General features: G+C 31.7%; 2 protein-coding genes across 3 annotated transcripts in view; one reads left to right on the top strand and one right to left on the bottom strand.

Annotated features, from left to right (window-relative positions):
* Positions 1 to 23,439, top strand: part of LOC131851324 (dorsal root ganglia homeobox protein) — an 82,741-nt gene that overhangs the window by 22,917 nt on the left and 36,385 nt on the right. The window contains exons 4-8 of the mRNA XM_059201813.1: positions 3,424 to 3,515; positions 4,734 to 4,835; positions 19,703 to 19,816; positions 20,686 to 20,846; positions 21,647 to 21,754. Coding sequence (XP_059057796.1) covers positions 3,424 to 3,515; positions 4,734 to 4,835; positions 19,703 to 19,816; positions 20,686 to 20,846; positions 21,647 to 21,754 — 577 coding nt within the window. The remainder of the gene's footprint in view (positions 1 to 3,423; positions 3,516 to 4,733; positions 4,836 to 19,702; positions 19,817 to 20,685; positions 20,847 to 21,646; positions 21,755 to 23,439) is intronic.
* On the bottom strand, positions 124 to 2,737 carry LOC131851206 (alpha-(1,3)-fucosyltransferase C-like). Of its 2 annotated transcripts, XM_059201660.1 has the most exons (3): positions 2,726 to 2,737; positions 1,692 to 2,562; positions 124 to 832 (listed from the first exon to the last, which is right to left on the bottom strand). In XM_059201660.1, the coding sequence occupies exons 2-3, from the start codon at positions 2,477 to 2,479 to the stop codon at positions 580 to 582; spliced, it is 1,041 nt and encodes a 346-aa protein (XP_059057643.1). In that variant the 5' UTR covers positions 2,480 to 2,562; positions 2,726 to 2,737; the 3' UTR covers positions 124 to 579. The 2 variants fall into 2 exon arrangements, with proteins under 2 accessions (XP_059057643.1, XP_059057642.1); XM_059201659.1 differs by having other exon boundaries at positions 1,692 to 2,731.

Raw genomic sequence — 23,439 nt, 5'->3', positions numbered from 1 at the left:
TTAATTTACCATATATTATATACGTATGAGTAGCTTGCAAGTTCAAAGTGATATTTGGCTATATATCTTACAGATATTCCTAATAATACCTGAATGAATAATTCAGGTATTATTAGGAATATCTGTAAGATCAGTATAAACAATTATTTAAGTTAGGTATAAAATATATACTTGTTAAATGGCTAGTTAATCCGTGCCAGTTTCGGACAACTTTTTCCACTGCACTCAAGCCACCACTCGGGCCGGACGCGAAGCACTTTTTAATTTCCGCTGCTAGGGATTTTTCTATGCTTCTCTGATGGCCGTTCAATTATTAACATTCAATTAATGAAAATATTTATAATCCCCCGTAATCTGTACGTTTTGATCTAGTCGAGCTTGAAACGAGTTCTTATTTAAAAGAATAGGATTTATTTGTTTGTGGAAAAGAAGGATACAAATCTCGAAGTCTTTAAAAGATTGCTTCCAACAGCAATTTCCTTGTTGGAGTACTTTTGCACTTTTATGAAATAAGAATATCGTCTGAATATGTAACGAAGCTTGGTAGTTAAAAATTTAGGTGCTCAAAGTAATCCATTCTTAATCATATTCGTTCCACCAATTTCTAAAGTTCTTGTATAAACTGTATTTACTGAACTTGTCCTCGTCATTCAAAGCCGTGCATATATTACAGCTGTCCACTGTATCGATGGTTTCCTTGTATACAAAGTGGTTTCTCCATCTGAAGAAGTCGTAATATCGAGTCTTATTCTTGATAATTTCGTCCATAGTTTTGGCCAGTTCTTGGGGGCCCATTTCTCTCGCGTTTAAATAAGTGCCGGACGGTAGAAACCTGTAATTCAAGTATTGGATATTTAAAACTTAGAGGTTAATCTTTGTGTTTGTCATTTATTTTCTTTTAAACGGTTGAACGGATTTTGTAAAGAAAATTTTTTTTTAATTTTATAAACTGTTTTGGCTGTATATGATGACGTGTTATTTGTGTTACTGTGAGTATATGTAGCATCCGATTACCACTTACCATCAGGTGGGTTACTTTGTTTACTATTTCAGTTACACTAAAAGATTGTTCATGCTTCAAAGTCATTTTACACTAAGCATCTCCCTTATACTATTCTGGATAAACGGAATGTAGTATGCATATGCATATGTGATTTTTGTAGTAAGTAGAGTAAAGTTACCAAGAATTGTGAAGACGACAAGAAAGTGTTTTCCTACCCTTCGTATTCCTTTATGACTAAATCTAGTATAAAATACAGAAGATAAATAAACATTGTTAATATATCTTAGTTTCTAATACTATCTGGTGTTCACTTTTATTATTTTAGTAACTATAATACACATTTTTAATTTTTAATAATAAGATAAATGTAGAACGTATGTTGCTCAGATCGCCATGTGGCGCCCTCTCGAAAACAAATAAATAAATTCTCACACAAATAAAAAAAATCCTCTAAAACAAGTAAATGTTGAAATTTTTCACTAAATAATATGTAAGTACTAATTATCGTAAATACATGTACACTCAAACAATATTACTTTCTAGTACAGTTTTAGAGAAAATATCAATAATTCTATACAAATATTTTTTAAGTACACGGTTTGGTTCAGTAACCATAGTTACAGGTAAACTTATGAAATTTCAAATACCTTAATAATAATAAACTACACGTTTGTTTAACAATTATTACCTTGTATAATTGGCTGTACCGAACACTACCGGTACAGCAAAATTGTTCAAAGCAGTCAATAGTTTTTCAGTGACATAATCTTCTGCAAAAGAATTCTCAAACGAAAAATAGAAATAATATGTTTTTCTTATTAATTCATAGCAATAATTCGAATTTCTGGGACACTTCAATCTGCCACATTTCCCGTAAACATCAACCGACCAGCCGTACTTAGACAATTCTTCATTAATTTTACTAACTTCAACCTCCCTGTGACTCTTCGAGTAACAGTTAGAAACGAACCAAGCTGCAGCTTTTGATTTATTAACTAAATTATGCTTAATTTCCATATCCACAGGGTCTAATTCTGGCCAGTGCATTTCTAATTTCGGACCAATTACAGTACCATTCAAATCGTAAATTGTTATATACCCCCAATACACTTCGGAGTCCAACTTGTATGTCCAGGTCCAATTAAAAAAATTGTCGTAAATAGGGTTGTTAATGGCGTAATAGTGGCTAGATTCAGTCGCTGCGAAAACATATTTTTGCCTCGTTGATCTTTTTGGTGGTAAATTTATGGCATGATCGTTAATATTACAACCGTGGAATAGGATTGCATCAAAGGTTGTTATATCAGATAAATAATCTGGATCATTAGTCATTATGCAGTTTGTATATGGACAGTTGTATTTGAAGAAGACCGAACTGTCTCTGCCTATGAGATAAAATGGAGATGATTTACCTTGATACCATTGTAGAATATACTTCGTATCTGTATTCGTTTTCTCTTTCAGTTGCTCTTCCATACTTCTTATTTCTACTGTATGCAATACATATTCTTTAGTGTTCTTGTATTTGAGTGTATCCAACAATATACGTTTATTTTGTTCTGCGCCATAAAACATAACATATATAATCACAATAGCGATAATTTTAATTACAATAACGCGTTTAATGAAATAACAAATGACTAAACGATTTAATTTTAACTTTGAATGCATTGTTTCTTTTGTGATTAAATTAAATTACACTAGCAATGTTTGCGTACTTACAACACAGTGAATATCCCATTACTAAACTCTAAAGCGAGGAAACATGACGTACATATACGTATGGTTACTGATAAGAGTGATAAAAAGCTATTTGCAAAAGATTTAAACTGTACGTTGTAATGTCATTGTCTAATTCTAGGGTTTGATAAACAATAAACGATTATTAACAGATGTCAGACGTCATTATCAAAAATTATATTCTGCAAGCAAGAGTGTGTAAAAATCGAACCAATCATTAAAAAACTACAATTAATGTACTCTCGAAACAGATTTCAATGCAATTCTCTCTGCTATATTTACTCTAAGTACAACATTTCTTCACTCTTTAATAACAAATACGGAAACAACATAAATAAAAAGACAGTTTTATTGGTTTATGTTAATGTTTTTTTTAATTTACGTAAAAGTCTATATTCTAGTATATCTTTTTGTCATGATTTTATTATATGTAAAGATCTGTTATTACAAAATAGTAGATATAATGTTTGACATTTACACAATTTTTTTTATTGGGGCTTTTGGGCTATTATCATGTGCTTAAGACTTTTGATACTGCGACCTACATTGTGCTCGAACTTTTTCAAAGTTTGCTACCTTATATACCTTAATAATGTCAAAACTTAAAACTTAAATGAATTGTGCTTATATTGCGAGCAACGGGCGACAACTAATTATTATTATTGTACTTTTATTGTCAGATACGAGCTACTCATATCATCCGGCTATACACGATGATACATTCGTACGGCGAAAACAGCGTCGTAACCGGACAACGTTCACACTGCAACAGGTAAAATTTTTTGCACTGTTATGCGTCTAGATTTATGTATGTATATAAATATATTATTATACATATATTTTTATGTACGAAGGTATCCGCAGAATACCAGCGTGGCACCCCGTCACGCCATATGCATATGGAGACTTATTTGGTACCAAAATAATCCAAATCTTTATATATACCATAAAATTACGTGTTACGTTGTTTGTCCTAGATTACTGAACCGATTGCAAATTTGATTTGCACATTGTGTGTAATTTGATCCAACTTGAAAAGTAGGATAGCGTACATCTCAATTTATAGTCGCAATATTATTTTATTTCAAATTATATTTTTATATATAAAGAAACCGTTAGTCACATCACCGCGTGGCCGGGTCTGCTAGTTATAATTAAAAATTATTTTTGTTATTTCATGTGTATCAAATAAACGTATTTTCTTTCTTCTTTCTTCAGTTCTATTTCTAAGTAATATGCCCTCTGTGGATTGGAGAGTCCTTACACAGGAGTAAGATATAATTGGAATAGCAAATCAGCTGACAATACACCTGCTAAGTGGTAGCCGTCGCCTATATACATGAACAGCACTACAGACATCATTAACATGTGATTGTCAGGACTAGAAGTATTCTATCAATGGAACAATGATGATGAATTATTATGATGTGATTTTACATGTATTTTTCTTGTATTTAGACGACAAATAAGTTGTCTGACCACCTGATGGTAAGTGGTATCGTCGCCTATATGAACACTACGGACGATGACACCCGTAATAACAGGCATTGCCATTTTGAGGACTAAAAGGTCATGACCTTTTAGTCTGTATCCTGTAATCTCACCCCTCAATCAAATAATATACTACGAAACCTTGGGTGGTTTAAATGTGTTAGACAGTAGACTATGACTATAGTCCGGACGATGGTCGCGGAGAATATAAATATTTGTATCGTGCGAGGAATCGAACTCCTTGCACGATACACACATTTGTATTCTTGAGTATAATTGTTTTTACGAATACTATGTCATCATCATCATCATCATCATCATCATGTATTTACAAAATAAATATATTCAAGTATTTTTATCATTTATCTAGTATACCCATAACACAAGCTCTGTTTAATTTAGGACTAGATGGCGTTGTGTGAATTGTTCTGGGTAATTATTATTATCATCTGCTCTTGTCTTAACACGTTGTGTTGATGGTACTAATTGTTTTCAACAGCTGGAGGAGTTGGAGACGGCGTTTGCGCAGACGCATTACCCAGACGTGTTCACACGAGAGGATCTGGCGCTCAAGATTAACCTAACTGAAGCTAGGGTGCAAGTAAGTCGTTTTTTATTACATCGTACAAGTCGTTTGTTCTTGGAATGCAGAATTTCGCAAATTTAATGTTAGACATTTAACTTTTTTTATCAATTTAGCATATTTTGAACTTGGTCAATGTAATGTCTATTTCCAGTTTGTATGTCTAAGTTTTATGTGCATAAATCTTTTATGAGTAATATAAAATCATATCTCGTTACGGGTTATACACATCGCCGTAGTTTTTATCGATAGAATACAAAAATATTTAGATATTTCACAAATTTATTATTTCTACAAACTAACTATAACAACAAATAAATATAAATATAACTGAATCAAGCTTACGTAAAATTACATAACCGTTAAAAATCCGAAGCTATAATCTTTTCTTTCCCAACGTACAATATATATTTTGATACGAAATCTCAAGTTATCCTTACTTATTTTATCACAATTTCTGTAATAAAAGTCATTTCGGCCGCATGAAACTTTAATATGAGAGTGTATATTTGATGTTTTACGCTATAAAAATATGGTTTACGATGTTTTGGCGTGGCGGATAGGGGTAATGTAGCTTGTTCGTTATTGAGACTGGCAGTGGGACGTGCTTCGGTTTTCATCTCGTCTGCCACTTGTAAATTGTCAACTTTACTGGTGTCTGTACGGTACGGTACATATGCTAAGATATGAGGCTCAATTTCTCGGTGCTTGTATTGTTGAATGTACATAGCTACATATTTTTGTTTTGGTTTTTATGTCGGATTTTAAATACAGGCCTGTATATAAAAAAGGTACAGGCACAGCTAAATTATATATCATACTGAAACCGCAGATAACATAATCTGAAACTAACTAAATTGATCTAATTTCACCATGAAACAAAATTAATGTTGAACTTTTCTTATAGATTTACTTTCAATGTTACCCTTTATTATTGGAGAAATGTATTCATTTTCATGAGTATTATTACCTTACGGATTAGTATATTCTATTTAACGAATTCTATATAGACTCCCTTTATAAACGAGTTTTTATACTTGCCGATCCCAATTTATATCATACAATTTAATTAATACTTCTTTAATTCCTGTACTTTATATTACAGATAACATATGCTTTGTAATATTATAGTAGTAACCTTGTATTTATAATTATATTATATTTTATATATTAACAATAGGTTACGTCACTTCGGAAGAATGTACATTTTAAACAGTGTACGAATTGCTCAAGTCGGTGTAGTGATCCCGGATTTTCCTTTCCTCGTAACGAAATACGATATCTCTTTATAATAATTAGTGTGTATACATATATTTTTCATTAATTTTCCTATATCATTATCATCACGTTCGACATTATTAATCTTTGTAATAATATATAAAATATTATTTACACATCATAGTTTTTATTTAATTTGAAGACCTCGGTGGTATCGATTTAGTTCTGATGGTCGCGGGTTCGATTTCTCCCACGGTGCAAACGGTGTATTCATGAGTATGATTGTTTGTGTCTGGTTGTTTTCTATGTATATTATGTATGTATTTACGAAAAAAATATCTAACTTGTCTAGTATCCATAATACAAGCTCCGTTTACCGTGGAACTAGATGGCGTTATGTTAATTATCCAGGGGTTATTTATTTATTATTTGTTTAATTATTTTATTACAGAAATACTTCAATATTATGTGATTTGTATTATATTAGGTGATTTAATTTATATGATCATTTGATAATGTTGTCCGAAATTGCATGTTCAATTAGGAGTTAACTGTTTTTTTTTATTACTTTTTAGAAACTTATATTTATCAGCTTCTAAACTTGAGTTCAGTCAATTGATTGGTCTATTCGAAACGGCGAAAGCAATAACTCGGGAGCTTTTAGCATACATCGTAAACTTTTTATCTGAAATACGTTTTGGATTTATTCTCGAATACAGAAAATGAAAGATATTTGAAAGGTAATTCGCTAGAGTATTCACTTTAGCAGATTTATATATTTTTATCTTCAAATAATCAGGTTTTATTGACAACTAGTTATTATTTGCGATCACATCTATTTCTTGACTACTTCACTAGCTCATTTCACTATTAAATAAGAACATATTTTGTATCCTATATGAAAACAGATAATCTTTTATAATAACCGTCCTATATACTGCATGTGTCGTCTACAATGCTTTACCAGACAAAGATTGAATGTAAAAATTCGTCTTTTTAAGTATCTCGGTAACGCCTAATTCAGCTGCTAGGCAGTTAGTAGTTAGTTGCTTTGTAACATGCTTTGTAACATGGTAGGATGATTATATAGTGAAATTACAGGACAAGGCATGATTTCTTATTTAATGGCAATGGATGAGTAGTGCAATATAAAGCATAGCTGTCACTTGTAGGTAAACTTATATCGGTTGGGTCGTCGGCTTTTTTAGCTATACTAATTAAAGTAAAAAAATATGTTCATATCTATCACTATATTACCAGATTCAAATCTGATAAAAATCACGTGACTATGAATTTTTAACACAAGAAAATACTTACCTAATGTTATTTAATTAATGTAGCGATTATGTAACACACTAACCGTCAATTTTCGTTTCAAACAGATTGCTATTTTGCGATTACGTAAGAATCGTTTGATATTTGCAATTGATAAATGTAGTTACACGTTCGGCAACTGCAATCGACAAATTATTCTTTTAGGTCGTCTTAGGTACATCAAGGTTTGTATGTTCAATTATCCAGTAGTTCATTGAGAAAGTCAACTTCTATATATTTGAAATAAGAATTGATTGTAACAGCATTACATTAATAATAATCACTCGTAAGAATATCCTTCAATTCTTGTCCCTGACAAACTCTATAAAAGGTCGTGCACAATAGATCTCTTAAGATCGCAGTGCTACAGATCATAGCACTAAGTAATAACCCAAAGCCCTTAATAAAAAATACATTTGTTCCTGTCTACGCAAAGAAGTTCAGCGAAGACTACATTCCGTGAATGGACTAGACTAGTAGCAACATGTAATGTAAACGAATTTATCCTGATATCCCCTACTCATGGAGTAGTCGAGACTCGTGACGCGGTTTTAGGCAAATTGCTTCGCGCAACCGACCCTGTTTTATTTATGTCGAAATAAAAATTGCCCAATTCCACCGCCAGGGCACGCCACCAGCTACAATTTAGAACCGCCTCTGTCGCTCCCCGGTACGTGAATAGGTTTTATGGACGAAAAACGCGAGTTTGGAATCGGTGGAATGATGTATAATGTATATATATGTTTGACGACCTCGTTGGTATAAATGTTGCCTCACTTTTTACTAGGGTTTGTTCTCCGGACAACGACATCTTTTATGATATGTTTTTAGTTAGAGTTTTCTAAATATTGACACAGATAAGATAATATTACATAGATAGAATTAAGACTCTTAATGGAGTCTGAATTCTATCTACTAATTTACTGAATTCTATCTATATAAAGAAACTCTAGTTTTAACCACATAGAATTATTCTGTGTTAATTAATAAGTTAAAATCATAAAATTGCATTTTAAATATCTGGTGTAAAATCGATAATATTGTTTGTAGAAATGGGTATGTTACAGCATATAGGTTTAATACTAAAATATTGCGTGATACCTAAGACTTTGGAAATGACCGAAAAGTAAACTTACGAATAGTACCTAAACAATAAAATATATAGTCCGATTTTTAACCATGGCATATAAAAAACACCCTACAAAAAATACGGGTTGTTTGTAGGGTACCTATGATGGTACCCTACAAACAACTACTTTTGAAACAATGAAATGTATAAAGCACTATAATAAGATGATGTCTTTATTTTTTATCTTTAAATCCGTGCTGCCAACAATTATATGCAATTAGACAGTATTATAATACATTTAAATAATGAATATAACAATATATAGTTGTTTACAAGTTTTCTTCTATCTCTAATATATATTGTTTTACCTATACGTATATATATATAGTATTTTTATGTTTTGTTGTACAGCATTTTGGTGCCAAACTTATTTTCTTTTTTTAATATATAACGGAATGATATGAATAGTTATATTGACATTATTAAAATTAACAAATTCTTTAAATTATAATATTAATAGTGGGATACTTAACACAAGTTAATTATTAAAAAATCCAATTATTATATTAAATAGTAAAAATCTTAAAAACATGATATTCAATAAAAACATTTTTGATCATCAACCGAGGCCGATATTGCTATAGATTAGATCTGTATATACGTACGGCAATATAGTGGAAATATAAAGAGCTATCTCCTTTTTGAGGTAGTTGAAAATAACACAGACACGTGTCATTCAAACATATTGTAGTTAGAACAACTCCATAATAAGAGCAATCGACGTAAATGTGACCAACTCACAGACAATATTAAATTTCAGCAGTCGAACTGAAGGAATCCACTCCCATTAACTAGTAGTCCATTGTCAAAATCCACTCCAGTTAGTTGCTAAAACCACCAAAACATTTGAGAATTGAACGTCTACATGTCCAATAATAGTTGGTCTTTGAGTGCTCATTGAGTTTTCCCGATATCGTTTTGACGGGGAAGTGTGAGCGGGGTGTGGGAGGTCAGGTTCCGTTGGTGATCTCTAACGTGTTTAAGTCGCTCATCTCGGAATGGTATTACGGTATGAGGCTGTTACCTTTCCCCCGCGCGGACCGCATCCTCACCTCTCCCACACCTTGCGGCACGTGCTCCCCAGACTAAGGGCTGCCTTAACGTAATTTTGAAACATATTTAAAAATAGAAGTTCTCAATTCGAAATTTAAATAAATTGTGAATATTTTTTAAGAAATATTCAAATTAGAATATTAATATTCTCGAAATTGAAGCTATATTTGGTGGAAAATATTATTTTGTTTATGTTCCTTTACTTTAGATTTATCACCACCATCATCATCATCATTATTAGGTACATAGTATAAAACAAAGTCGCTGTCGCTGTCTGTCCCTGTGTACGCTTAAATCTTTAGAAGTACGCAACGGTTGAAGCGGTTTTTTTAATAGATAGAGTGATTCTAGAGGAAAGATTATTAATGTACGTGCGAAGCCGGGACGAGTAGCTAGTCTATTATACATTATATTTTAAATTATTTGTGATATATTTTGAAATATCATCACTATATAAATATTACTTATTACCAGTAACTACAAGACCTAAGGTAAGGTAGACTATAGAAAATGTAACCGAGAATCGCATTTAAATGTAGTGTTTTAAAACAAAATACTTTTCGCCAAAGTAAAAATTCCAAAAAACATAGTTAGTTCGTTCAATTACTGTACATATTTATTAAAATATCAATTGAGAACTATTATTTTTGTCATACATACCCAGTTAAGGCTCTACAGTGTCATTATTAGTTTTAATTTTGCTAAAATGTAATTTTATCTGAACATTGGCAACCCTAAAGAGCCCAGTAATATAATTGAGTCGGCTTTCAATTTGATTCGCATCCTCGTCCAGCCGGGGAGTGTCGGTGATAATTCGCCCGAAAAATATAAAAAGGAAGCTTTGGGAGCAACTGTCAGACATATTGGATTACAGCGAGAGGTGGGCACGAGCGCGCGGTTCGCCGTACAACATATCTTTTTAAGGAACATTATCGAATTTTAGCGGCGACTGATTTTTATAAGCTGTTTTATTTTATTGATAAGAACATTATCGATAATGTATTTTTCTAGTAGAAAAAAATATTGTCGTGCTTACTTTTATTCGGTTTGTGGCTGGGAATGACGCAGCTATGAATCTAAATAACATCCTGTGACTAACGTAATTGTATTAAAATTATAAAGAGGAAATATTAAATGTACTGTTTGTTGATAGTCATATATATATACCTACATAGGTATGTACCTAGACATAAATACCTATAATTAAGTAAATAATTTTTAACTTTGACTATAAACGCTTCATGCGTTCTTAATTACTTCTTCTTCTTCTTCTTACAAGAAATCTTTTCTCATTATAATTTTAGTATATTATAGACGGGTTACGAAGAACTTATAGAGAAGGGTTGAAGATCGTGCCTAGCGTTATGCTTTGGGAGAGGCCTATGTCTAGCAGTAGACTACAACGGGCTAGTGACTAGTGAATAAAAGAAAGTAGGTATAGTATTGAAAATCTAATCAATCCGTTGCGAGGTTTAGAAATAGGCAAAGAAAAAGAGAAGAAGAAGAAATAGATAGAAGAAAATTGAGATTATGTTTTATTTTGTTTTTTTACCTTTGTCCTATGTAGATACTTCACATTATAGTATTTCATTAGTTGCCATTTCATTAGTTTTACCTATTGTTTCTTTTTACATAATAAGGTGTCGATGGTGATTTAGCAGACCTCTATACAATAGTTGAAAGTTAGGTCTTCGCAAAAATTTGTATTAATGTGTATGAATGTTTGTATTGTTATGTTTACTGTGTATTTACAAAAAAAAAAAAACTATCAATTGTCCAGTACCCATAACACAAGCTCTGCTTAGCTTGGGACTAGTTGGGAATTGTCGAGTGTTTATAATATTATCATATATATTTATATCGCTAAACTGTCCTCCCTCGACCGTCCATTGTAATCGAAATTCTCAAGTCTCCTAAATAAGAGTCAAAATTGCAACGTGTCATTGAAATATTATTTAGTATCATAACAATAGTGAAACTTAATTAAATTATTACAAATATCATTTGTCGCAACAGTATCCGCGTGGGATGAACTGCTGGCCTCACTTCGACCCCTACGACAGGACCCCTTTGTCCCAACGTGTCAATTATTGCTGACATCTTTGAGAACGGGATCGTTAAAAGAGATCCTACCCCGTATTATGTTATTAAAACATATCAATTTAAATCTAATGTAATATATTATAAGTTTTTATTCGCGAGTTGTTAGCTATAAAAATTTGTCGCCTTTAACAGTTCTAAACATACCGTGTGTGTATCGAATTTTATGAATAAAGCGCCAAGATTAAACAAACACATTGACAATAATATTTATAATATTAGTATGGCTATAGTAATAAACAAATTATTACGAATTCTATACGAACAAGGAAATTCAACGATAGTTATATTAAAAAAAATTAGTAACTTCTTGAAGGAATAATGCTCAGTATTAAATAAATTTATTAAACTCCCGGTAATAAAATTGAGTGTGAATTGATGAGTGTTTATATGAGTACGGACACACTTTATTTTTTTATAATATATTATAGGTCTAAACAGATTTAGAAAATATAATTAGAGACCATCTCGGTAGTCTTGAAAATTAGATGTCCGTATTTCCTGTTCCTAGTAGTGGAAACAAATATGTATATAAAAGTGTAAGTTTTATCTAAAGTAAGTTTGTATATAGGCAAAAATATAAAAATAAAACAAAAATTATCAAAATGAAATCAGATATTTTCGGAGATACCTATCTTATATTTACCCTTTGGTTATGAGAAATGAGATTGATTATGAGAAAATGCCTCTACTTCATTTATGCATTTTTGAATATATAAATAAAATATCATGAAAAATTAAAAAAGATGCAATCAGGTAGTTGAATTGAAAACTTTTTTTAATACAATTAAAATAAAAATCAGTAATGATCACCTCTCATCTCCCAAACATACACAAGTGACCCCCTCGGGCACGACGATTGACAGAGAGAGCAAAACAAAATAACAAACAAGTTTCGCGAGGTGGCACGAGTGACTCGTATTACTTTTTCACCCCTGATTTAATTCTTATACGACGTGATTGATGAAGAGTTTGTCTGAAGTATTCCACTTCTATAGACTAAGTGGACGGGAAAACGTAAGGAAAAAAACAATGTTCTGTTCTTGTTTATATTTTGGAAGTATATTTTTATAAACAAAGGTCGACTGTATAAAGTTGTCTGATGTTGCAAGTGAAACGATATTCAAACAATAAGTTCAGACTGTCAATGAATCTTTATTCTCTCATACAATATTGATACATACTATAGTATTTATTATGTAACTACATATTACTTCTTATCTGACAGCTAGCAGCTTGGCCACCATGCTTGTTTAAAATTTATATATTTCGTATTTTGATACCCCTCTTTTATATCACTTTTAATTTTTAATTTGAATCCTCTTGGAATTAATATATTAAGGAGTCATTTAATTATGCCTGATTTTTTTAATAAATATGTACTTATCCCGCTCTAGTCACTACAGGAACTTGTCTCACCCACATGAGTCAGCAACAATATAGTATCTTAAGTAGGTCTTTGCTTTGGAGGTTCTTTTCGAGACAATACCTATTAACGTTGTTGCATAAATTTTGCTGTAACAATGTCAAAGAAAATAGAAGCATGCTAATTGTCTTCAAATTTGGTTTTAGGTTCAATTCGAGATAATACCTACCGGACAACGTTGATGAACAAAGTTGCATGTAACAATATAACGGCAAGAATAAATCTCTGTTAATTGTTTTCAAACATTCACATGAGTAAATTCACTGAAATATTTTGCGTTCTAATAATAAAAAATATATGTTTACAAAGGCTGCTATGGCGACGGCGCGTCGATATGATCCGAAAGATAATTTGCCAGTAAACAAGTTAAGTACGATACGTCTTCCATTTTGCGTGAATTACACCACTCTCGACGTGGAATCTAATTACATAGTCGACAAGATGTCTGAACTAACCACAAGTATTGGATGCGGCACAGGGATGCCTTTACAAGGATCTTCGTACAATTCGAGATTTTTGGCTTTAAGTACGACGACGTTTTCACTTTTATACAAATTTCGAAATCGGTAAAAATACTACATATGTAAATGTATGTACGAAATTAGAGAACCAAAATTGAACTAATGTAAATTAATTAATATAGTATATATAATAATAATTTACATTAATTTTTAATGTTGGCAAGACTGGTATGTAAATGAAAATATATATACAAAATTTCCGGATCAATACAAATAATCATACCCATTAATACAGATGTTTATATATATTATATATATGTAAAGATTCGAATCGAAAAAAACAGAAATAAAGTGCTAAAACGCTACAATATCAAGACCGAATAAATCACTCAACTGTTATAATTAACATAATAATGTGATTTAATAGATATCCAAAAATTACTAATTACATATCCAAAAATTGGTGCTTGACTCAATGTTCAACGCTAAGAAAGCTCTTCGGATCTTAGTCGGGATAACGGGAGATTTGCCGGATCCCAGGAGTACGAAGATGATGGGCGACCGGGGGTGGTAAGGGGGCAATTTTCTCTTAATCATGTGATGAAAAACTTGACGCGTTACTTCTGTTAACTAGATATAATATAACTTCGTCCGTATTGCTAAATATTTGTTTGTTAACGCATCAGTGGTAGAAAAGAGTGGCTATTTTTATTTCACACTAGCTTTGCCGGCGGTTATAGCCGAGTATAGGCGGTTATAGTAAGTTATAGCCTATATGTTATTCTGATGTATAAGCTATATTACTGTAAAGTTTCATAAAAATACATTCAGTAAGTTTTGCGTGAAAGAGTAACAAACATCCATCCATATGTCACGATAACTAACCTGAACGTTGGCTAACCTAAAAGACCTCATGCTATTTTTATCATCCTCCATTGATGCTCCAGACGGGTGGAACATTCCATTATTTTTCATTAAAAAAGATACCCACAAAGACGACTTTTTACTTAATTATACCTATAAATATAAATATATTGCAATGAATGAATAAACTTGCGAAATGTTTGCATAAAAAGATTTAAAATTTTCTCTATATGAAGTGTGTACACACGAAGCACTAATTACTCGCCGTCTTTTAATTAACCTCCAGTCTGAGCTGTTTAACTTCCAAGTTAGCTTAACTCCGGTTAAGCTGTAACATGCAAGCAATCAAATTTACCTCGTGCCTTATTTTACTGAATAAATAAATCGCGGTAGAGCGTTGAGGTCGAATTACAAACTGATTGCAATAAGATTTTCAATTCCGACTATTTTGTGTGAATACACATAGTGGGAACTACTATATATCTACTTTTAAACGGTTTTTATCTTTATTTTTAAAAGTGTGAGTCCCAACTTCTAGGAGTGGAAAAATTAGGAAGACGATTTTTTGCTGACTGTCCGCCGGTAACAGAAACTGTATATTTATTGGTCCTACACAATGGTCTTTAAAATTATTAACATAGATCGTAGTTAACTAGAGGATTAGGCAGTCCTGTGATAGTCATGTTAAAATGTCGAGTCAATCTTAAAATTATTAAAAAAGCATCGTAAAATTATAAAGTACTAATTTTCATGATCACCTGTTTATTAAAATTTATACTGTCATGTACTCGTTTAGTACTCGTTCTCACATGACCAAATTATGTTGAATCCACAAAACAATCGAACTGAGTAAACAAATATTTTTATTTATTTTACTTCTTTACTTTATTGCATTACATAAAATCATACATTACAAGTAGCATACAGTAGTAACAGGATAAGGTGATCTTATAGCTAATTAGTTTCCAGACAGATTATTACTATTTTATTTAAAAAGTGTATTCCTGCGTTAAAGTTGTAGGTATGTATATCTCATAATTAATGCATATGATAGAAAGAGTCGATTGTTTTAAATGTATAAAGAATAATAAAATAAAAAACAGAAAATGTTTTATAAGTCTTATTATAGGCTGCATATACTTAAAATAACGGTAAAAAGTCTATATGTATGCATTTAAACCACACTCTGTCAAATAGAAGCCATTACTGCATTAAAAAATCTCCTTCAAAATTACGCAAACTGACATGAGCAATTTCAATACATTAACCCCGGAACTCCCTTTAACACAAGCTGTCACTTATGTCGCGACTCGCAAAAACATTCCAGCTACTTAAAGAGTCCCCCCCGTATTTCTTAACATATTTTCAACGGTTATTAACGTTAACTTTCACGTTAATGTTACGTTAACTCCCCGTATGAAGTGTTTTAAAACATTACTGCACGCTGACGTAATTAAGGGTTACTTTTCAGGTGATGGTTTTTACTTAAAGTTATGATGTGTGTTTAACTCTAAGTGAGGAGTTCATGATGAAATTATGGAGTATTTAGCAACTCGTTAAAGTTTTTGAGTACAGTTACGGATGTTGTTTAATGTTTACGCAGTGTTTAGGCAAATCTTAGGCATTATTCTCATCATGAATATTAATTTATAGATTAATTTTAAAATACGTAAGATTACATTATGAGAATGTAGATATATAATTTTTTCTCTACCATTTTCGATTTTTTTGTATTAGAAATATGAAAGTGAGTTTGTTCATTTATTAAATTGATTGTTATATCCCGATGTCATTGTTTCCTTTTCTTTTTCTATCTACTTTTAAACGACCGATAAATTCTTTTTTGTCTAAGATTCGTCATATTTTGGTAAATACATTTCTGTAAATCTTTCTGCAATCGATAGGTGTAACACAGAGGATGCTATTTATTTATTTATTTATTAATACAGATTACTTTATAATTAAAAATACTTTGTTGTAACTGCCTAATTAAACATATTTTAATTTTGCTTTGAATTTTTTTATAGAGTTCTAATATGTACTATTTCTGTTGGCCCTACTTGACACTTTAAATCTCCTTCGAATATCTTCTTTCTTTTTATTACCTATATAAATATCCAAATGTACAGCATATTCCACATAATACGATACTAAGCATGTACCGCAGATACGTTTTTACATCTAAATAGGTACTGAAGTATTACTTAAGTATAAATATTCTTGCCATATTAATTGTTAATACTCGTGAAAAATAAATGCAACACCAATTTTGCCGGATTTAATTGTAGGCATTTGTTGTAGATCAAAGTATACTTGTTCAACTAAATCATCTCGTTCACAACTGTAAACATAATATGATCGTTAACAAATCGTTAACAAACAACTCCCCGTCAAGAGCTATTACCTCCACTGTATTAAACAATACATATTTGTTATTATTTAAACCCGGTGCACACTCAATTCACAGTGTAACAAAAGCAAACAATCGTTTACCAAACACTAGGTAATTACCGCACCCCTACTGTCTGCGACGCCCCTTATAAAGTGACCAATTTACCTTGGCCCCCTGCCAATTTATCAGGACCTCCTTCTGTGTTGCACTGTTTAAACTTTGTTGAGAGGCGCGGGAGGCTTTTGTTTAATGGTGATGTTGAGTTGTAACGACAAAGTCGTATGTTAACATGTGTTCTGCAGGAGATAGAACCTTGTCAATGATAAAATGTTGAAGTGCGATGTTGATATATTCAAGGGTTTATTTTTATCCTGCTATATGTGTAATCTAACTTGGAAAAATAAAAGAGGATATTAATTTGACTGTATTTTTTCTGTGCATTAGAACTTTTGTCTATTTGAACCTATTTCTATGATTGTTTTTATATATATAAGCTGCTTAGTCTTAAATAAATTTGATCAAGATATGACCAGTCAGTTTTTAGTTATCCGTCGGTTTATTCGCGGATAATATACCTAGAGGAGTTTTAATTGGTAGTTAGATATAACCTCAACCTTAGTTAAGTTTATATTAAAAAATAAACAATGAATATATTATATGTACTAATATTAAATTCACTGATGTATTTTAATGGCTTCATGGACAAAAAATATATTTTATTGTTATTCCGAATACCAGGTCTACTTTATATATCTATAGTATTCTCTGATCTCTAGCGATTACAGTCCAGACTTGATCTTGACTTGATATATAAATTGAAAAATATTATTTATAGCATATATATATTAGTATTATTTATATAAACAATCAATTTAACGTAAGTGGCGAACTAATTAGCCATTTTATGTGTATTTTATTCTACTTCATAGATAAACAAATTACCAATAGTCCATAACGCCCCCTCTGGAGAGCATCGCTGCGATAAACGAAGGTCCAATACAATATATTTCTTAATTTAACATCAAAGTCTATGTTTCTTCTATGTTTATCTCTTATAACATTTTTTTTATTACAAAATGATGAAAAAATATTGACAACCCTCAACATCATATATTCTTGAACATAGTTAAATTACAATGGGGGAGCAGAGCAGAGTCGACGCGTTGAAATATTAATTTTACCCCAATAAGTAGGATAAAAACTATTAGAGTAGCCTCAGATTATGGCGGATTATTATTTTAACGAAGTTAGCTTGCGATCGTTAAGGGAGTACACTCCCGAAATGGGTCACAGATCAATCGAGTCGCAGATGGAACAGAAATTAATTTATACAAGTATTGTCGTGACGATATATTTGTAAAAACAAGTGATTTTTGACAATAGAACCTTAATAATTTTCAAGTTTCGATAAGAAGTATTAATTTAAATAAAATTATTTAAATTATTACTTCAAGGCGTTGTGCTTCAAATACTTATATTGTTTATATTTTTATTAAAATACTTTTAATTTCTTATTCTTAATAGGTACATGTATTATACTTGATTAAAAAAATATATTAGCATTCTGCACACCTTCTCTATATAAATTACATGCGTACGAAATTTTATATTTCTCCGTCGGCGCAAATTTCGTAAAAAGGGGCACAAAGTTTTTGTTACATATACCTATGCATATTTCAATAATTACACTTACAATTAGAAAGAAGAAAGAAAGAAAAATATTTTGTTCAGTGCAATGTAAAAAATACAATATAAAACACCAACGAAAAAAAAAGAGCAAATAAAATGTACATATAATTAAGTTAGGGTTAGAGTTTAGTTATCGGATTTATATTTAATAAGACAGAAATGTCATTTTATTTTTGTAAAAATCTTGTAAAGAATTTACAAATTTACCAGTTAAAAGTACTTATCGTATTTTTTTTATTTAAAATGTTATTTATTTGACTTTAAATAAAAATCGTGAACATCGATTTTATCAAAACCATTGTTAAAAATACAAAAAAAATTACTTACTTTTTGACCAATTTATCATGTTCAGGTAATCAAAAAGTAAGTATAATTAAATTTAAAATCTTAGCAGGTTCAAATCGTTTAACAAACACGGTCCCTTAATATTTCTACCTACTGTCACCTCTAAACAAAATTTATTTCTCATCACCACAAGATTTCATAGCACTCTCACCCAACAGAGGGTTTATTAAAAGTAAATTGCGAAAATTGCACTGCAAATGTGGCCCTGCCGTGCCTGACTAACCAGCTTACATGTACCAAAATATTTGGATCTCGCGTAGCGAACATCTATTAATATATCAGAGGTCTTACAATTTTGGTAATAACATTGTGTGTCTAGTCAAAGTTGAACTGTCGTAGCGTATGTTTTCCATTGAATGAGAGCTCCGATATATGGTTCATTTGGTCACCCTCGCTTTTGCAATGATCTCTAATCTTTGAGTTATAACAACCGACAAAATAGGGTGGTAATGATGTGATATAAAAGACTTGTAGTGTTGACAGCTCTCCAGAAGGGGCATTGTGGTCTATAGGCTATATTATTTATGTATGAAGTAGAATAAAATATTGTTTGTTTAGTCGTGTAACGACCATGGTTGTACTTGTACTGTAATTATTTTCAAGTGTATATCTACTTTCATTTTAGGGTTGTTTATATCAATTTAGAACTATTCTGTTCCTTATCATGTATAAGGAAACTTACCTTACCATACCTTAATCAACTATGTAATTTATATTATAATAAGCAGTAGCAGAATTATGTTGTAATATATATTAAATTTTTAGCATAATTCTGCAATTGGGTTTATATAATACTTATAAGTTTGTAAGCATTATCATACCAATCTAGCAATCAATTCTTAAACTTGTATTTTATATATATTTGATATCAATGATTTGGATAACCTGTGGCAGGTCTGGTTCCAAAACCGGAGGGCGAAATGGCGGAAAGCGGAGAGGTTGAAAGAAGAGCAACGCAAGCGAGAGGGTGCCGACGTGCTCACCAAGAGGGATCCCTCTGATGACAAGGTATTTGCACCTTACACAAGTTTATCTTACTTATATTATAAACGTGAAAGTTTGTGAGTGTGGACAGATGGGTGGATGTTTTGTGTTTTCATGTAAAAACCATTCAACGGATTTTTTTGTAGCTTTTTAATAATATAGCTTGTACATGAGAATAGCACATAGGCTACAAATTTAATGCGGGTGAAACCATGGTCACATGTAGTAAATATATATATTTAGAGATGATTTTCACCGGATGGTGCTGTGATTTTCTTATTGTGTAAATATCTCTTAAAAAACTTAACTCAGAAATTGTCGAAGAAAGATACAGCCGTGAAAGTACTAGGAGAAATTATTTGTTGTCCCAAATAGTACCCAAATTCAGAATAGCTCCACACTGTACGAGATATCAATCAGTAAAATTATTTAATAATTTACCATTGGATTTAAAACTACTAGCTAAACCCATGGTTATACCTGCAAGAAATTTCAATTCATCAGACTACTGTTATCTATACATATAATATTATAAAGACTCGCTGCGACACGTATCATTATTACATAGTATAAAATAAAGTCGTCGTCGCTGTCTGTTCCTATATATGTTTAAATCTTTAAACTACGCAACGGATTTTGAAAGGGTTTCTTTTAATAGATAAAGTGATTCTAGAGGAAGGTTTATACATATAATACATGTACATCCGGGCGAGTAGCTAGACAACTGATACAAAAACATAGATACATTTAAAAATAACACATACATAATTAGGCAATTATACTTTTTTATTTGATTAGGTATATTCTATTCTTTTACTACTTCGTTTTTCTTTATTAAAATTGTTGTTAAATACCATTTGGACAAAGTCGCGTAACAGCTAATAAAATTTCAGGGCTCCTCAGAGTGCGGTATGTCAAGAGGTTCAGGGGAGGCGTCGCCAGTGTCAGGGGTTGTGTCGCCGCGTGCCTCTCCCCCGGTGACACCTGCCTCACCTCGACGGTCGCCCCTTCGATCACCGCGCCGATCACCAAACAGATCACCAAGGCCTGAAAGGTCAACATTTTATTATATATAGCAATAATATATTACAATTAGACTTTATAAAAAGTCTCTGGGTTATTCCTGAGTCTGTGCCTAACAAAATCTTGCAGATTTTTCCAAGCTGAAGGGTAAACGTCACTACACATCCTATTAGGCTGTAGCCTATACATGCATATACGAAATATCTCCTTTCAGAAGGATACACTCTATCCTGAGGATATAAAAATCATCGCTCCTAAGAATATCCTTCAATTGTTGTCTCTAATAGCAAACTCTGAAAAAGGGTGAACACAAAATAGATCTATGTAGGTTGCAGTGCTACAGGTCTGAAGCTTCTGTAAATAGCCCAAATTCCCTCAACAAATAAAAATACCACATAAACACCTATTCCAGTATGCTTTATAAGCTATATTTGGATTGAACTGTGCGATATCAGGCAAGCATGTTCGGGAAAGCAAGAATATCACGGGCATCAAATAATTACACGATGTCTGTACTGCTGTCCATATACATACAAACATCGATGATAGTTATCACTTACATACAGGTGGGCTTTTTTGTCACTCCAATTATATTAAAAACCTTTATTTTAAAATAACACTTTCTAGAAGGGAATAATATTTTACACACATATATATAATAAAATTCAATTATGGTATTCTCGTGAGAAAATATTTATACCAATAACAACAATTATATTCATGGAAAAAAGACTCGAATTTCCGATCATAGGAAGTATGGCGGTGTGCTAAACAGCTAGACCTTCATGTCATCATGAGAGCATTGCCTATATTCTAACGTAATGTTATCAGGTCAGAGACGAGTTGTCCTTCTCCAGCACCATCGGTGGGAAGTGCAGGTTCCAGGGATGCGCCGCCCGAGCATCGGCCTCCGCACCACATATTCTCACCTTTTGACCAGTAAGTCTTTTATATATCTTTACATAGTATAAAAGAAAGATCTTTCAAATTACACAACGGATTTTAATGCAATTTACAGCAATAGATAGAGTGATTCAATAGGAAGTTTTATATGTGTAATAATACATGCATGTTATAGTAAAGAACAAAGCAAGAAATTCAAAGATTTGTTGGTTTATATATAAAACGTTATAATTCTATGTTTTCATTACCATTTTCAACACGTACGTAATAATAAAAAAAATAAAACACGAATTATATACGTAGAACCCCATCCACGTATATAATTAGTGTTTTATTTTTTTAACACATCACACAATTGTGTGTATACCACAGTAACTCAAAATAGCCATAACTCGAGAGTTCAGGACGCTGTAATTCTTCCAAAATTTAGTTGTGAAAGTTAAGACAAAGTAATACAACATGCACTGCTGATTACTGTATATATAATATATAAATCTGAGATTGACATTTATATTTATAGAACAGTCTGAAGTGAAGCTTCTTTAAAAACATATTCTATTAAAAAAATAATTACATTTTTTTTTTCGAATAAAAAAAGATTATTGATGTGAAATACTTTAAATTAACTTTATACTTCTGTACACAGATGTACAGATTACTAACATATATATCTATTCAAATTTGATCCGGTCCTCGGTTACACCATTCCACTAGTCAGCTTTTATTTTACATATGTAGCTGACAGGATATGAGACTGAAAACTCACTGTCTTTTGTTTGTTCTAACTTTAAACCCACACAACAGTGAATCATACAACTTTAAACAAGACAGTCATGTGGTATGACATACCGCGTATTAGTACACGAGTATATGGCAATTAATTAATTAAACGTACGGCCAGCACTTTAATGAAACGTAATTATATTGCGCCGAGTCGACAATCGACGCTGCAGACCTCGTGTAGCGGGAAGACGACGCATGTAGCATCCACAGTTGAACTAGTGTGATAAATTCAATACAGTTGACCAATGTTGCGGTTAATAATGGATATTCTAATGAGAATGTTTGTAATTATATTAATTCAGTCATTAATTAATGCTTTTACAGTTGTATTAATAAAGTTTTGAGACTCTATTTCTGTTATTGGACACCATTACCTATATTACTTCAAGTATTAGCAGTACTTGCAATGGCAATTAATTAAAACTGGTAATATAAGCTAAATATTGTCTACTAATAAAAATAAAAGAGTCTCTTTTTAATATTCTTTTCATTGTACTTAGATAAAGTTTCATATACATAGAGAAATATTCGAGATACCTATTTGATTTACCGTAGATAGACCGTAGTAGTAGGTATGGTAGATTACATTTTACAATATCAACAAAAATGTAATGATTACCTATTTATATATCAGAGAGTCTGAACTAATTCGAATTAACTTTACAGTTATATGTATAAGTTTTAATCCTTACATTTATAAAGTATAGTCCCCGCGGCGTTGTTCTCTCGTCGCAAAAACTACTGAACGGAATTTCATGCAGTCTTTCAATAGGGTGATTTCTAAAAAGGTTTAGGTGTATAATTCTTTATAGTTTTGTTTAAATTGATTACAATAACCGCATGAAGCCAGGGCGAATAGCTAGTAACTAATATTCTCAAATCAACGGATTCCAATGTGGCGTACCTACTTATCATACTTACAAGTGTCGACGCGGTGG

Source organism: Achroia grisella, unplaced genomic scaffold, assembly GCF_030625045.1.
Source record: "Achroia grisella isolate CSIRO2021 unplaced genomic scaffold, CSIRO_AGI_Agris_v1 utg782, whole genome shotgun sequence".
Classification (NCBI taxonomy): domain Eukaryota; kingdom Metazoa; phylum Arthropoda; class Insecta; order Lepidoptera; family Pyralidae; genus Achroia; species Achroia grisella.
Note: the sequence above shows the minus strand (reverse complement) of the source record. Positions and strands in the feature narration are given on the sequence as shown.

Coding starts and splice junctions, on each gene's coding strand:
- LOC131851206 (XM_059201659.1), bottom strand. CDS start 2,674: ATGCATTCAAAGTTAAAATTAAATCGTTTAGTCATTTGTTATTTCATT. Junction 833..1,691: donor GGTACAGCCAATTATACAAG/GTAATAATTGTT, acceptor CTTGAATTACAG/GTTTCTACCGTCCGGCACTT.